The sequence below is a fragment of the Cololabis saira genome, chromosome 3, assembly GCF_033807715.1.
Source record: "Cololabis saira isolate AMF1-May2022 chromosome 3, fColSai1.1, whole genome shotgun sequence".
Classification (NCBI taxonomy): domain Eukaryota; kingdom Metazoa; phylum Chordata; class Actinopteri; order Beloniformes; family Belonidae; genus Cololabis; species Cololabis saira.
In genome coordinates this window covers 26,438,725-26,455,938 of record NC_084589.1, presented here as the reverse complement: position 1 = coordinate 26,455,938, position 17,214 = coordinate 26,438,725, and the positions used below count along the sequence as shown (strand labels likewise).

General features: G+C 40.0%; 1 protein-coding gene across 1 annotated transcript in view; it reads right to left on the bottom strand.

Moving 5' to 3' along the window:
• Positions 1–11,644: 11,644 nt before the first annotated feature.
• The window catches only part of efna3b (ephrin-A3b), a 67,550-nt gene continuing 61,980 nt past the window's right edge, over positions 11,645–17,214 (bottom strand). The window contains exon 5 of the mRNA XM_061716882.1: positions 11,645–14,845. Within this exon, the coding sequence (XP_061572866.1) occupies positions 14,727–14,845 (119 nt within the window). The 3' untranslated portion in view covers positions 11,645–14,726. The remainder of the gene's footprint in view (positions 14,846–17,214) is intronic.

The window sequence follows — 17,214 nt, the reverse complement described above, 5'->3', positions numbered from 1 at the left end:
CTCAGGTAGAGTCCAAAGTTTCTAAACAAAAACAATGATGGCACAAGAAAACGCAGTGAAATAAGCAAATTGGCTCATAAAATAAAAATATATACTGTTAGAATACAGATAATATTTAGAAGACCAACAGGATAATGTGAAAGTTGAGCACTAAATTTATTGGGAAAGATACAAGGAAATGAAGTAAACAGTCAATATGTACCTTGAAGAGACACAGAAGCTTCTACAAATTTAATCAGATGACAAAAATCTGTCAAACTGGAAAAAGGTTCTGGAGGAGGATCCATGTCAGGAGACTGAGGGCAGATGAGTCAAAGCCCTAGCATGGATAATTTCAGAAGCTGAAAGGCTGACCCCCAGTAAATGGTACAACAAACAGAGAAGACATGGTGCTGAACTCTCTGGTGGACACTGGGGGATTGGAAAACAGAAGAGAGTGGTAGTATATTTGGGACCCATCAGTGGCAAGCTGAATCTTAGGATTAAGAGTAGAAAACAAATGAGTCAGAGGGATGTAAAGTAAAGATGTTGGGCACCTGCCAAACATCTGCAGACAGATGCTCCTCAGACTGGAACTCAGCCGCGACAACAAAACTGAGATTTAGGCCAACCACCTCAGGCCTGACAGCTGGGACAGAAGCCCAGTGAGCCTTAATACAACTAAAGCAGGAATGAATGAATGCATTACAAGATGGAACTTACTATGTCTTCTTTACAACATTTCTCTACAAAACTTCAAGAATGGTGACACATTTTGTGTTCATATCAGTACCTTTAGTTTATGAATGTTTACAAAATAATAGAATATGTTCAAAGTAGTAAATATCCTGAAAGATTAAGTGTTACATTCACATGTCATCTGAATCTTTGATCTTGTGATGAAATTATTAATGAGATGGCTGTGAAAGTCAGTAGCAAATGGTATTCTCAGATGCCTCTCCTCCACATCTCTGTAAACCTTCAGAGCGTTGAATGTGGGAGAACGGTGAATACTGTGGTGGATAATTTGATAGTTATGTAGCTACCTAAAGTCAGGCACATATCCACTCAACAATGCCAAAACATTCATTTCCTTTGGGTCAAATTTGGGCTTCACAACACTTGCAACAAACCAAATGTGTCCTTACTCTTGGTCTTTGCGTCATGTTTGGACCAAATAATATGTGTGTGTACTGTAACTGAAAAAAAGGGATTAAAGGTTGCGTCTGCTATCTGGGGAGATGGTGGTTAAATTGGAAAGGGGACCGGATGTACTGTTTATCGGCTCGGGAGCAGGATGACTAGCAGTTCGAAGGCACTCCAAACTCTTCCGGCGATCAGATACAAACCTGCCTGGTGCAATCATTTATGATCGTAATGATAGGAAAGAAACCTGGGCCATGGGGAGCAAAGAGGATGATCCTTGAAATAAAAAAAAAGACCAAAACATATATATTTGTTGTATTTTAAAGTGTCTTTTTATAAATGTTATGTTTTTAGTGCCACTAACTTTTATGATACTCATTGCGTATCAGAATACTGAAGTCTTTGTGTAATTCCTGGATGATGCATACTGCCTACTTTCGGTCACAGTTTTTTTTTTTGCAAAATCTAAACATGACAGATATAACACAATTCCTACTTCTTTCAAAGTTTTCCATATATATGCGACAAGTTGCAGACTTGCTTTTTAGTGTTTCTGCACTGAAATACCTTGAAATGAAGGATGTGTTGAGCTGTAGACTGTTTACTCTACAGTGAGCGGCACACTACGGAGTCTTGATCACTGAAACAGGGGAAATGGAAAGTAACATGGCAACTGAAAGGAGAAGAGACAGAACATCTACTGTTTTGTACATTGATACACAGACATTGCCATAACTTTTGTAGAAATTGTAACAATTTAACCAAAAAGTGTCAGCCTTTCTGAATTCGGCTAATGAGGATATGTGGGGCAACAGTACCAGAGTCATGTATTATTCTGATATAACATTTTGCTTATGATTTAAACATTTTTGAGGTATGACATTATAAAAATCTGTGAATTATGGAATAGTGGCTGAACTGGGTATGTCCAGCTGTTACACTGTAGGAGTGCACACATGTTGCACGTTTCTGATCTGAAGACTATATGAGCACAGGTAACACAATATGCCCAACCTGATCCAGGCTCTAAGTGTGAATGTGCATATATCATTTTCTATGTGTGTATAGTTCATTAATTGAAGAGCTTTAAAGGCAATAAATCTCTGATGGCCATTCAATGTGTCCGTGGGTTTTGGTGCTGTGATGTACTGGTTGTGCAAATTACTAATTTACCTGAACCCATGATTGTAATGTCATGAGGATCAACATTAACAACACTTGCAAAGAACAAGAAGACAATTGGAAACTTTGGCACCCAACCAGCTGCACAACAGTGAGCCAGAATTGGCAAAAGAAATTCTCAGAAATAACAAGCATAAATGAGAAAAATGAAAAATCTTGAAGTTTTGCTACAGCTGCCTCAGTTTATCAAGTGTAACTTGTGCATACTGTATGCATATGTCCTGTAAGGAAACAAGAGTTAGCATATTCCAAAATGAGGAATTATCAAAGACAATTACGAGGGAAACATTTTTGATGAGTCACGAATATTCAATTCAATTCAAGAGTTCAATTTCAGTTACTTCAAAGGCAAATCAATTTTTGTGGCAATGGGACTCTTTTGCCTATGCTAGATATCATTGTGCCTCTAGAGCGATAGGAGATATTTTATATTATTTTTTAAGAAAAATATAAGCCTCAAAACTTTTAAGGGAAAATGTCCTCATGTCTTTTAATGCCTTTCTGTCATTAAAAGCCGCAGGACAAGTTGTTGGTAGTAGAAGTACAAAAACCCTAGAGTAAAGACGAGGCCCCTTAACTCCGGAAATCTTCAAGCAGATAATCTGGTGATTAGAGGACAAGAATTGAGGACATGGCTAGTTAGAGGTGCTATTACAGCTCTAGAACTCTGACTAATCAATCGGCTCTAAATCAATCAAGTCAATCTGAAACCCCTTTTAACCTGAACTTCACCCGGAAGATACGTTACACACAGACAAGTTCAGAGCTGCTTTTCAGTACTGATCAACACAATTTAGTTATACAAGAACACATTTGCCTTTCATATTTTCAGAACAGTAATAACATTTTATTTGAATACCTTGACCTGACAAAAATATATATAACAGTGACAAAATATATTTTATAAACTGAAAGACTGGATTACACATGTTTGCATTTACTCTCCACTTACAACAGCTGTTAGTTTTTTTCGCCTTATTGTTGATATGAATATTTCCTTAGTGGTAGGTTACATGTGCACTCTGGATGTGCATGTCAGACAGCAAGACCAAGTAAATATAAGCATTCCATCTGTTGGGGCTGTGCAGATGCTGTCTGAGAAACAGAAGATTAGTGCTTAACAGAGAGTGGGCATATGATGAGAGGATGAAGGGAAGGCTGGTCTGTGACTAACACCAAAAAAGGGGGCGACTGACAGCATCAGAACAGACGTTGGGAGGGAGGATGAGACAAAATGGAGAAACAGCAAAGCGGGGAGTGCATTAAGCATGAGGAACCGGGAAATTAAATGTTCAAATAAGGAAGACTGAAGATATACAACGACGCATTTGTAAAATCCAGTCCTGTTTCAGCATGGATATTCACTCTGTGATAAAGTCTGGGCGGTGTCACTGTTCTCGGAGAGAAATCGATTTCTACTCCTTGTATATGCAAACAAAATTGCTTTTAGTTTATGTTTTGGGGCAGTTTTTGCCTCAATAGTGTTTGATCATTTCATCCACACATCAAAACTACAAAACATGCATTGTGCAGAAAATCCTTGGGGACATTTTCATTTGAACACAAAATTCAAAAGGGATAAACCACATATCGTTAGATACTCTATTTACAGTACTTATTTATTGTAACACTTCATCTGTTTTGTACTTGTCAGGTAGAGACACATGTTGGCAGTGAGACACAAAGACACAAAAATTTGATTACCTAATTGTGGCTGATGGCAATGAATAGACCACAAAAAACCATTGAATGTCTGCTGATTGCAATACCTTATAACCTTGCCAAACATACAGTGAGTAATTGCCTTTGTTTGTTATACTACCACAATAGATAACACATGAAGCAGCCATAGTTTAATGGGTTTATTTATATTACTCCAACCTTTTCCTCATCGTTCTGCTATGAATTAACCTTTATTTTATATTTTTCAATTTTCCCAATCAAGGTTTATATGTGGGCCCCATATGAGTTAAAATTGATCTACACATTTGTTTTGACCATTAGTTTTGCTGTGACCAAACCCTTGTTTCCTATATAGCCTCCTGCTAAAGTAAAACAAATATACATAATGTACAGTTCAGTTCAGGAGAGGTTTAGCTGAACGTGGTGTTCCTTTATCAATGCTGATATATCCAGGAGACAAGCTGAGATTCCTGCCAAGCTGTGGAGTGATCAAGTAGACTTGACAGATGAGGTGTATATAGGTGTAGGTGTATAGGTAATCTCTGAATACTTCAATGTTTTGTTCTTACTCTTACCCATTCTTGGATGTGTTTACCTGTGCGTTTGGGCATTACCCTGTTGGAGCAACGATAACCTGCAACAGAGACCAAGCTTTCTGAAACTGAAAGCTTGGTCTCTGTTGCACATTTTGGTTCAAAATGCCTTGACCAAAATGTCATTGTACCCTGCACAGATTTAAGATAACCTACCAGATGACAAGTAGTCGCTGAACATAACTGAGTCTCCTCCATGTTTCACAGCAGCGAGCTGATATAACTTGCCAAAAAGCCCCAGTTTTATCTCATCTGTCCAAAGAGCGCTCTCCCAGAAGCTTTAAGACTTGTCAATATGATTTTGATGACATCTGGTCTCACTTTTTGTACACAGTGACAGGCGTTGCGGTCTCACATTTATGTACCTTGACTTTGGAGTTCACCTTGAATCTCTTTGGAAGTTGTTTTGGGCACTTTGGTTACTATTTGTTTTCTCTATATCTTCAATTCTTTCTGATCTCTTCAGACAATTCTTTCCTTTGCTTCGTCTGGTTCACTATGGTGCACACCAGGATACCGAGCAGCAGAGCGACTCATTTTCACCCTTTGAATAGTCAGACTGACTGATTGCAAGATTGCAGACACCTGTTAAGCTAATTACAGGATACACTGTAGTTCAACATGTCACTATAGTCATATTATTTTCAGCCTTTTTTAGGGGTATTAACTCATTTGTCCGGACAAGTTTCATTTGTTTTTGTTATTACTATTTATGTTATTCTGTTGAATTACAGTTCAGAAACATACCGTAATCTGATTTTCATTAGTCAGTGTTAGGTATTTGTTATTGATTTTCTTTTTATTCAAGTTATTCAATGTGTGTTATTTTGTGCGCGTGTGTGGTTTTTTGTTTGTTCGTTTGTTTTAATGGAAGGGCACCAATGGTATTGTTCACGTGTGTAATATATTTGGCCCACAAAAGCTTTCTATTTGGGACCCATTAAAATAAATAACAAAGACATTGCTTGTTTCAAGTCCAAGTCCACTTGGTGCTTAATTACCATTCTAAAATTAGGAAATTTGTGTTTGGTAGATTATGTTTATGTCACCAACCGCGCCAAACACCCATGCATCACAAACACAGCTGCTAAAATAATCGGTCTCCCCACACCCAACCGTCACAGAATTAAATAACAAATCCATCTCACGTCTAGCCAACACCATAGCACAAGACATCACTCACCCACTGAACAAACATGTCACCCACTACCCTCAGGGCGCAGGTACAGAACTCTTAAGTTTAGGATGGCTTGACTGGGGAAAACCTGATCCCTGCAGCCATAGCTGCCCTAAACAGCAGGCCCCGCTAATCTGCCTGTCCGCTCTTGTGCTGTCATTTAAGTTGTCTTTGTTGTTATGTATGTCTTTTATTTATTGTTGGTGTTGATGTTGATGAAATGAACTGTCAGTGAAGACAAATTTCCCTACGGGACAAATAAAATAAATCTAATCTTAAATTATTTCTTCATTGTAACAATTATTCCTGGCAATAAATCTTATGCTCTTGGAAAGTATTTTATTTCCCTTTAAAATGATAACGCATTTGTAAAGAACATGCATTTGTTGGATGAGCAGCAGAGGTGAGTATTTGGGTTGTATCCATGAAAAAAATGCCAAATTTTCTATGTCGATGCCAAACAGCTTATTTTGCTGTTGCTAGTGACTTGTTTTGAGCTTCCGGACGGGTACCCCCAGTTGCTGCCAGTCAGGTGTCAATCAGGCACTTAGGTAACATAGACTGTCTTCTACAGATTTGCAGCCAAGGTTTATAGGGCAATATGGCGGATGGCTCTCTGCCCAGACAATCCGGAACAGACTGCACGCAGCCAAGCCTCACGGCGCTGCCAGGAGGCCTGCCACGACAGCCCTTGACCGTCAGGCCTGTTTGCATTGGTCTCTGCAACATTTGCTCTGGAACCTGAATGTGTGATGGAAAGTTATGTTCAGCCATGAGTCCAGATTCTGGCTACAGCAGTTGGTTCGTAGAGTCAAAGTGTTAAGAAGAGAACGCTATCATGATTGCTGTACCGATAGAGTAACATCTCCTGGTGGAGGCAGTGTGACGTGTAGGGCGGCATCTCCCTCACTGGAAAAAGAGGCTCCTCGTCATTGGAGGCAATCTCAATGCAGAGAGATATCATGGTGGGAGGCAATCCCATATCTCCAAAGTCTGGGACCAAATTCTCTCCTCCAAAATGACAACGCCTGCCCACACAGAGCAGGGCTTATCAGAGACTGGCCTGCCAGCAGTCCTGACCTCAACACCATTGAACCCTTGAGGGATGAGCTTGGGTGTGCTGTTCGTGCCACAGTGACCAAAACAACCAAGTTGGCTGACATGCAACAAATACTGGTTGAAGAATGGATGCCATCCCACGGCAGTGTGTGACCAGGCTGGTGACCAGCATGAGGAGGACGTGCCAGGCTGTGTATGGTGCTGCCAAGCACTACTGAGGCTCCTGTTTGTTAAATAGATAAATTGTTGAACTGCCAATGTGTTGTTTCTTCATTCTTCAAGCATCCAATCCACCATACAAGAGTCAGAGTTGTTTAGCATTGGCAGAGATCTTACTCCATATAGTTTGAATCCATATAGGCAAAGAAGGGTTTGGTCACAACGGAACTAATAGTCAAAATCCATTGGCCAATAAATGTTGGATTCTGTTGAACTTGGTTAGGAGCTGTTGCATGTCCCTAACTTATTTATGAAGGGAGAATTTATCTCAATAAATGGATTTATTAATAACACCTGAGTCCACCCAGATGACTATAAAGGTGGGAGAGCTTGGTTTCAGGTGCCCCAACGTGTCATCAATGACTAACTTTCTCCTTCTGGGTATGTGGTGTAAAGATGCTGCGTCAATCTGCCCGTTAATGCACACATGCAAAAATGTAAATGTGGCCACGTATCACATGTCACAGGCCGATCATAAACGAGACGCAGCCATCCTTATGTTCAGTACTGTGGCTTGAATCAATCAGACATACTCATTGGAAGAAACGGGGCTTCTTAATCAGGGGCCATACGGCAGAGTAGGAGGGTTCCCTACTCTCGTGGCTTCACAGTCACAGGGCTTGACACCTCAGAAATGGGACTGCAGCAACACAGGGAGCAGTGTGCGCCAACAAATCTGTTTCACATGTATTTAAAGCTAAAGCCTCTCTTTTTAGTTGGTTTGTGTAGGGCGGTGGTTATAGAACGGTTACAACCACACGTTTAAATGTAAGTATGTCTTTGTTTCTTTGCAGAGTGCACTCAAGTGATGCAACACAAGTACCTTTTTCAGCCTGTTCATAGTAACCCCACAGTTGTTTTCAGCAGCTCGTGCTTTATTTCAGATCTGTGTACAGCTTTGTGCTACCTTAAATGTAAATTTGGACATTAATTGCAATTAATAACCTCTAAAAGAGGTTGCAACCATAAACAGCATTTAGCTTGTGATCTCTAAGTTTATTCACAAACATTTGTCTGCAGTTCAGCCTTGGACAGTTGGTACTGAATCTTTTTATAGGCGAACTCCTATCATGAGTCATGTATTTAACTTGTCCAAACTGTTAAAACCGCCAGACAACTAAAAATCGTGCAATAAGTCTCCTGTCACATATTAGCTAGAGAAACCCCAGGACCCACTGTTGCTCCATTCTACTGTGTTTTGTTCATCTAAAGAACAGTCATTGCTTATATGGGGAACATTTCGTTATTGTTTGCTTTAATAATGGCAAAACGCGGTTGTTATACTTATTGTGCTTTTTTAAAGGTACCTGTAAATGAGAAACTGGAATGTCCACCTTAATACAGGGGGAAAAGAAAGCTAAAAGACTATTTCAAAGTATTGATACACCATTATTGTTTCCTTTTGTTTCTTGTGTTAAGTGAATTATATGACTGCTCACAACAATCGGCTTTTCAGACCAAAGCAATAAAGAAAAAGGAAGAACAAATGATTTTTGAAACCCCCTGTCAGAAGTACATAAATGCAGCATAATTTGAAGTTAAAGGTGGATGGAAATAACAGCTCTGAGCCTCTACTGTTATGTAGCAGAACCTTGCAAATCTGAACGTCTTACTGAACCACCCTCCCTTCACTGGTGTTAAGATTGATATATTCTCTAAATGACAAAAGATAATTGTGATGGCTGAGTTTCTCACAGTTGAGCACAAGATTCAGTGTGTGCAGTGTGATTTAGGTTTCAGCTCGGTAAGCCAAAAGTCTACCACTTCATATTTACAAGTCCAGCCTGCATAACATTGATTTCTCTGAACAAACACAATCAGAAAAATTGCATGCATGTACTCAGTTTTTCTCATTGTGACAAATGAATGCAGAAAGAAAGCCTGCTTTAAGTTTGATTGAAGACTCATTTTGCAAAGACATTTAATGTCACCCTGGATCCTACTTTATTTTTTTTCTGTTCAGTATAAAAGTGTACTGTAAGTCAGACATTTCAAGCTTTGAGGAGCTACAACAAGGCCTCCTACATGCTTTCGTTTTTGTTTTGTTTTTTTGTAAAAAAGGAAACATTTAAAAATGGTTATATCATAAGTGTGGAATAAAGCTGTGTGTTTCATCCAAAAACCCAGTTACACAACGGACGTTGTGGCCCTAATGGATTTATGTATTCTGATAAAGGATTACAAGTCAGTTGCATTAGTGCATTTACTAAAGCTGTGACTGAACAGTGACACCATGTGGTCAGAATTCGCTACTGCAGAATGGATTGCAACGATGATTTTTTTTAACCTTTGAGCTGAACCCTTTTGTTTTACAGTTGAAGTTTGAGGTATACTGTACACTATTCTTTTCTTCTTTTTTGTGTGTAATACAGAAATGTGGTTGTGCGGCAGAAAAATGAAGATTCATGTACTGAAAGACTGTTGACAGCTTAGATCACATATTCTTTGTCATATCTTATCTATCAAGTGAATAATAGATGAATAATCATCCGAGATGAATAATAATAGAGTTCAAATATTTGACAAAAATGTCCTGAAGCTTCAAAGTGAGTCAGACTGCTTCTTGGAAAAGCAGATGGTGTTGGTAGAAAATTATTTATTAGATGGTGTCATCCAGAGCATCGATCCCTGAATCACTGCCTGGATCCTCAAGAGGGCTGATGTGTCTGCTTCCAAAAGGAAATTATGATGCAGTTTTAAAGATCGGGTCAGTAAGACAATAAAGATCGCTGCTTATTTTGTGTGATTTCAATACAAAGCGTTTGTGTTACAGCCATGAATCATGCCCATTTCTATACCTTATCCCAACAATGTTAAGAAAGAAAATTTGACCCTTTGTTTAAAAAACTTGGCATATGGGTATATCACACAGATGCTGGTTTTCTGTTTTTTTTTTTTTAACAAGCCAAAGGGAGAGGTATACTTAGTAACGAATACCTAGTCATTTTAAATTGTGACCAAAGAGCAGTTTTTCACATTACCTCAATCCTCCTTCAATATGTTTGCAATGCAAAAAACAGCAGAGCAGTGGACTGACTGACCCTCACCAGCATAAAAATAAAAACATTTAAGTCAATCTTACTACTGACCTGTGACATGGTCTGTGTTTTTTTCTCTTTGTATGAAGACACAAATTATTCAGTCATTTCCTACCCTTTCTTCAATGTTTGCATTCAAAATGACAACACTGTATATTTTATATCATTTAATGTTTTCTTTTTACAATTATCAGCTCAGTATGTTTATCCAACCATCAAACTGCAATGGTATAATGTTTTTCATGCTATGCTTTGTCAAGTTCTTCTGCTCTAATCAGGTTTTCTTTGGTTTACTTGAGTCATTGCGTTTGTTCAGTTCTGATCAGTTTGTTTAGTGGATAGTTGTTTGTTTTTTGCTTTATTTCTTTTTTGCCTATCAATCCCATGATGTCCTCGGTCACCCTTGTCGTGTTTACTTCTTGGCATTTCACCACTTGTTTCCTCTTCCTCATTTACTTATCTCCATCCACTTACCTCTTTAACCCCCGGAGTATTTAGTCTCCTTTCTTTGTTTTAAGCTGTGCCAGGTCCTCTTTGTTTGTCTTCTAGGTTTGTCCTTCATGCCAAGTCTAGTTCAGTTGAGGTAACACCCTGTGTTGTTTTCTATATACTTTCTTTTCTTTAGGTTTGCACACCTTAAGTCAGTTTCTTGTTCATAGTTAATTAAGTTCTTTTAGTTTTCATTAGCGAGCCTTAACTTGTCAGCGTATATTTGGTTTGTCCTTTCAGCATCAATCTTCACACTCATAACATGAGTGAAAATTTGACACAATGCTTTTAGAACATTACTCTATAGCATAGCTCAGTATAAACTTAGGACTTGCTTAATCTCCTGAATGACATATGAAGGTTTCTGTGAGTGCTAATTCTTCTTATTTTTAGGAACACTTTTTGGAATTAGGCGTTAATAAAAACAAAATAACTCTTGCAGGACTCTCAATGGACAGTCACAAAAGTGATTACCACCTTTTTGCCTTTCAAACATTACAGTTTCTGCCCACTCCCTGAATATCTAACTATATTTTCCACCTGTTCTCCTCCTCTCCCTCATCTCTGTCTGCTGCTATCTGTCCATATTCTTCTCCCTGCTGTCCCATGTCTCACACCACTGGAAAAATAATTCCACCAGCATGACAAAGGCCTGTTGCATAAGATCACAGACAATCAGCCTTGCTGCACTCTGACATCAGAAGCAGCTTTATCCCTCCATCAGCAAGTCCAGACATACAGGTTCACGCTGCTGGCCCATCCCATTGTCATCCAAATGTTGGGCTGGTGATTGAAGTGCGTATCTCCTAATCGGAGCGTGTAAAGGTATTACTGCTGAGGGAGAGCCTTGCCACACCAACTTTGATATGGAAAAATCACATCTGTGCGCTCCAAAACAACATTATCTACAGAGTGCTGAATATACCGGGGCCAAACCTTTTCTGCAGCCTCTATCTGTTGTCTTGGCTTAGCTCTATGCTTATTCCCGTTTTTTCATATCCTCAAAGACCGATAGAGCAAGAAAAAGGGAGGCAAATAAAGAGGCGAACACACAGGTTGTTAAAAGTAACATTTGTAAGCTTATTATTTTGTTATCATGAGCATTGTTATAACCTCTGTTATGGTTTATTCAGTTGACAGTTTATTTTCAAGTTCATTTAAAGTCATTCCAGTTGAAGGTAAACATGATTGTAACTGTTGTTTCCAACACTGTTAAATGCTTCGGTTGTGTTTTTTTTTTCTTTCTTTTTCTATTTTTTTCCAGACAATCAGTCACGCTTTCGCACCCAAACGGCATGGAAATAACAAGAATAGTGACTGTTACTCACTCTCCTGTCCACACACACACACACACACACACACACGTAAATACAGACATGGGAGCTTCTGCACGCGGTCATGAAGGGATAAACACAAACGAGCTCCGACTCTCACCCTCACACACAGACACACATACACTCTCTTGCCCTCGTGTCTGAAATCTTAAGTGCAACTTCTAGAAGAGTGATTAAACCTTTTGTACTGCTCCTAAACACCACACCTGAACCCAAATCTTTCCTACGTCCTCCTCCCTCCAAGAGCCATATATACACCTGGGCTGGATTACACACTGCACAGCGATGACTGTTTCCATAGGCACAACCATCTTGTTGTTTTGCTGTTTACACGCAGGCTTCCAGACGCGGCTGCAAGGTTTTGGAACCTGTCTTCTGGAGGAAAAATAAAGACTTCCTAGTTAAGCATAAATATATATATATGAAAATATCTAATAATATGTTATATATATATATATATCAGTGGCTCCCAACCTGGTAGCCCAAATCTGCTTTACTATATCACTTTGTAATTTTCCTTTAAATGTACTTGGCTACAAAGACTTTCATTTATCACCAGGACTGTAAATACTGTTCAAATAAAGCTACTGCCTGAACTAAGGAAGTGGCCCATCCATATCAGCCACAACATGAAATGACTAACACTGTGTAGGTGTCATGGATGGGACAATCAGCCTCTGGCCGCTAGGAACGCCCTCCATTAGAGCATCTCGTAAACACTCAAACATGGTGTTGCAACCATTATACCACAGTTTCCACTGACACAGTCATGAACTTGTCTGTAAGAAAACTCAAACTTGGAGGTTACTGGGTGCAGCCCAAGTTTACATATGGTTCAAGCCTATTTTCCACCTTTCAAACCCCTGTTTTCTCCCTCAAGATAACCAAATTTCTAGCATGGCAAAATCAAAGACATAGTCATAAAAAACAGAGAAAAACCACCACGAAAAAGAAAAAAAACCCAACAAATTGAGCTTCAAGTTTATAAAAATGCTTACATCACATTTGACCTCGGCAGATATCAAGACATTGTATTTCCATTCTTAGTCTGCTGGGACATTTACACGAGTACTTGAACGTCCGTCTCACGTGCCGGTGGGTGAGCCCCTGAGCGACCTTTTTAGGTCAGCCATCAGCTCGCACTCCATCTTCTTCGTCATTTTAATCACCATTATAATCAGCATCACCTTCATCACTGTTATCAGCTACGATAGCATGCCGTACCCTACAGGAGTCCATCGTTGACAGGATACGGTAACCATGGTGAATAAGGTGCTAGTTGCTATGGAAATGCTATTCTGAAGCAATTGATTGGTATTTTGCTTGAGTTTTGAATTGCTGCTCCTCCCCACCAGAAAAAAAAAAAATGTTTGTATCACTTGCTGTTTAAGATTTGTGTGTTTTTTGTTTTGTTTTTTGTTTTTTTTCATTTTGCATTTTTATAATTACAGGATGTACAGTTGTGGATGTATTTCCAACTTGTTAGTACCATTTTCATTCCCAAACTCACGCAAACAACACAATCAGGCATCGTTTCCTACTCAGACACACATAGCCACACTCGCGCAGTAACAGATAACTTTTCACATGTGACATATGGGTTTACAGACAATGCGGTTGGTAGAGCAGGCTGCCGGACCAGTAAGAGCCAATGGGAAACTTCTTGTTGGCCCTATTCACAGACGCTTTTGTGTGTGACTGTCCTTCCTCTGTCATCCTTCCTCCGTGCTCCTCCTCTCCGTGAGACAGTCCGCTGTGAGGAGGCTAGTATTGCTGAGCGTATCCATGGCTGCTCTGTAGCCATCATGTGCTTTGTTAACCTCAGAGATGACAGAGGACCAACCAAGTAGACGAGACAGAAAAATCAAACAGTAACTTACAGCATCAACAAACACATACTGCTTCTGTCAATGGCACATCAATTCTTTTCGCTTGTTTTTTGTTTTTTCCCCCTCAAAATGAATGCTTCACACTTAAATGCTTTAAATTTTCTGTGACTCAATCCAGTCCTGTTACCCTCTTCAGATGGATGGTGAACATACGAAGGTACAGCAAAGTGAAGATGGCAACTAAAACTCTGATGTCATGAGCCCCAGGGTGTTTTTGTGTGTGAAGTATCAGCTACTTTGACTAGTGTCCCACCCAGACCCAGCGTAGCTCATGAGCTGGATTTCTCCGTGGGGTTCCCAGCATCAAGCTCAACGACAACAAAAAGGCAATATCAGTTCACATCATCTAAAATCTATCCAATTCAGTTCAGTTCAGTTTAGTTTAAGTCTTGGTGCAAGAAACTATGGTAACTAGCCCTAAGGAAGTGTTATAGCCAATAAGATCCAAGTGAAAGTCTTCAAATTGTTTTCATTAGGGTGGTCGGATTTCTTCTTTTTATTAGGATTTCACCCCGCCTCTCCTTTTGTATAAATGCTTTGAGTGGTAAGCGTGATTCAACAAGCTCACCTTGTGGCCTGCTCAAACACATACACAATCCCACACACACACACACACACACGAGCAGACCTATGAAAGAAAAGAAAAAAGAAGTAACGCAAATACTTTACCACACCTGCACCTGTGAGATCAGGCTGACTTGGATACAAAATACAGTTCAGTCTGTGTCACCAAGTGCATGAAGGTCTTTCGACACCGCCTCAAGCGCACAGCTTGTACAAACACACATTCACACGGTGATTCTTGAAAATGTAAATTTCAAAATCTTGCTCCTTGTTCCTCTCCTTTACTCCCGAACCACTCTCCACTCTCCCACCCACTGACAGTGTGCACCTTCCCAAGGCTAGTTGGCATGGTGACGCTGATGGGATGGCCGTTGCTAGGAGATGAAGACGGCCGCCAGTAAGAGCATCGTCACGGTGAGGAGAAGGCGATCTCTGGATGGACTGCTCCCGCTGACGCTCTTCTCCAGCTTGGGGACGAAGGGGTTAAATTCATCTGGAGAAACAAAGAAAACACGGGATGAAAACGATGTCCTTCAATTATAACAATGCTTTCAGAAAATTAATACATGCTCTAAAATGTCAGATGGAACTTTGTAAAGAAGTTCATCTGAGCTTCTAGACAGTACTCGAGTTGTAAAAAAGAATCAGGGGGGATGGTGGATTTTATCATATGGGGACAGATAATTTGTGCTGATTACAAATAATATAATATATTACAAATAATAGCACTGACCAAAACACCGGCAGAAATACTGCAGGAATGACATAGCAGCAGTTAAATGCAGCCTTCTGTAAGCTTTAAATATCCACTGGGCTTACATCAAATACACCAAAACACAAAAATAAAAAACAGTTTTCTGAACTTATCAATATGACTCTGTCCTTCACAGGATAAATAAAATGGATCACTGCAAAAACTCTAAATCTTAACAAGAATATTTGTCTTATTTCTAGTTAAAATGTTTCATTTTAGTAAAAAAATCTCATTACACTTAAAACAAGACTCATCACTGGAAAAAACAACAACTTTCACCTGTTTCAAGTAGATTTTCACTTAAAATAAGTAGAAAAATCTGCCAGTGGAACAAGATTTTTTTGCTTGTAATGAGAAGATAAATCTTCTCCCACTGGTAGATTTTCTACTTATTTCAAGTGAAAATCTACTTGAAACAGGTGAAAATGGTCAAATAAGTTATTTTTCTGGTGATGACTCTAAATGTTGAAATAGCAGTAAAACCACATTCATTGATGAAATGACATAAGGGATGGAAAGGGGGGATGGCAGTTTTACAGGGGGGATGATTTTGACCGTTTTTATTTCATCCCCCCCTGAAATAAAAACGGTCAAAATCATCCCCCCTGTAAAACTGCCATCCCCCCTCATCCCCCCTCAACTCGAGTACTGCTTCTAGATATTATTCACAACATGCCAACACATCTTTTTGACATGGTCCAGGTGAACAAAAGGCAACTTTCAGTCCCACGCTGGTGGAAATGTGGCTGGTCTCTCCAAAGACGAGACGCGAGCAGCACCAGGGAGACTGCAGCTGTTATAAAAGTGCCCTTATTGTTATAATAATCTGACACATTCCCTGCTACAGTCACTCAACTTTAAACAAAAACACATTGTATGAACTGAAATTCCGTCCAACCTCCCGGCACGTACACCTGGCAGTGCTCTAAAAGTAGTTTGCGGTCTTTTGTTGAAGTCTACGAACCCGATGTTAATGTCTAGGCAATGTAGAAAAACAACAGCAGACAGCTCGCTGCACGCCTGCACCTATGAGACATGAGCAGCCAAACGCACCCTCTTAAAAATGATTAATGAGACAGGAGACGAGACAGAGGCACAATTTTCTGTCTGTACAGAAGTCAGCTGAGGCTGATTAGCAATTGTCTGCACAGTTTAATGGCATCAGAGTAAAGTGGGGACCTTCTCACTTTTTCCACTCAGCTCTGTATCTGCAGAATTTCTGCAGCTGGTCTGTGGTCGGACAGCAGAGTAATGATCGGTTGACACCTGGATTTAAAGCCAGCCTCTTCTGGTATGCTCCGCTGGCCAGTCTAATGAGGCCTATGCAGCAGTGGCACTCAGGTTAAATGCTTTGACCTCTCTGTAACCGAGCATGCAGCGGAGAGGTCAGGACACCGTGTTTCTTTGCCGCTCACTGACAGAGGAATGCGGTTTTCGAGACACAAACTGCAGGCCGAGGAGAATCTCGCACGACTGGTTCAAAAGTGTAGCCCCATGCTTTGTTGAACACGCCCAGCCCGACGTCTGTCACAGGTAACAGATAATTATTGGCGTGTGATTTTTGGCAGGATGTTTGTGCAGGGGCCATGTGACGCATGGTATGACCTGCTGGCACGTGAAGCCAAACAACTGTTAATGTGCTTGTGCACTCAGTGGTTTAAGACATTACTGCAAGCTTCTTAGAAGTTCAAATTGATGGTGTTGATGCATTAAAGCATCATCACGTAAGGGGCAGAGGATTCCTTTCCGTATACATAAATTAATATATAAAGACATATGATGTGAAATCTGATTATGGCATTACAGCGCAGTATCCCTCTAGTAATCCCTGGCTCTTGGCATTCACGCCGTCACCATTTTAACACGGACCACCCACCTAAACATCGTTTCCGATCAGGAAGAGACGGTCCTGGCAGCACACTCTTGAACATGATGATCTATCGCATCGCACTGCATAAACTGCTCAGGCACGATTCAAGGAGCGCGTTAAAGAGTCCGAGGTGTTGGATACATTTTGAGCCTCTCGGCATTAAGTATTCACTTCCTTCCTGTTACCAAAGGAACACCCTCTCCATATGACACATTTCAATAGTTTTCAAAGAGTTAGA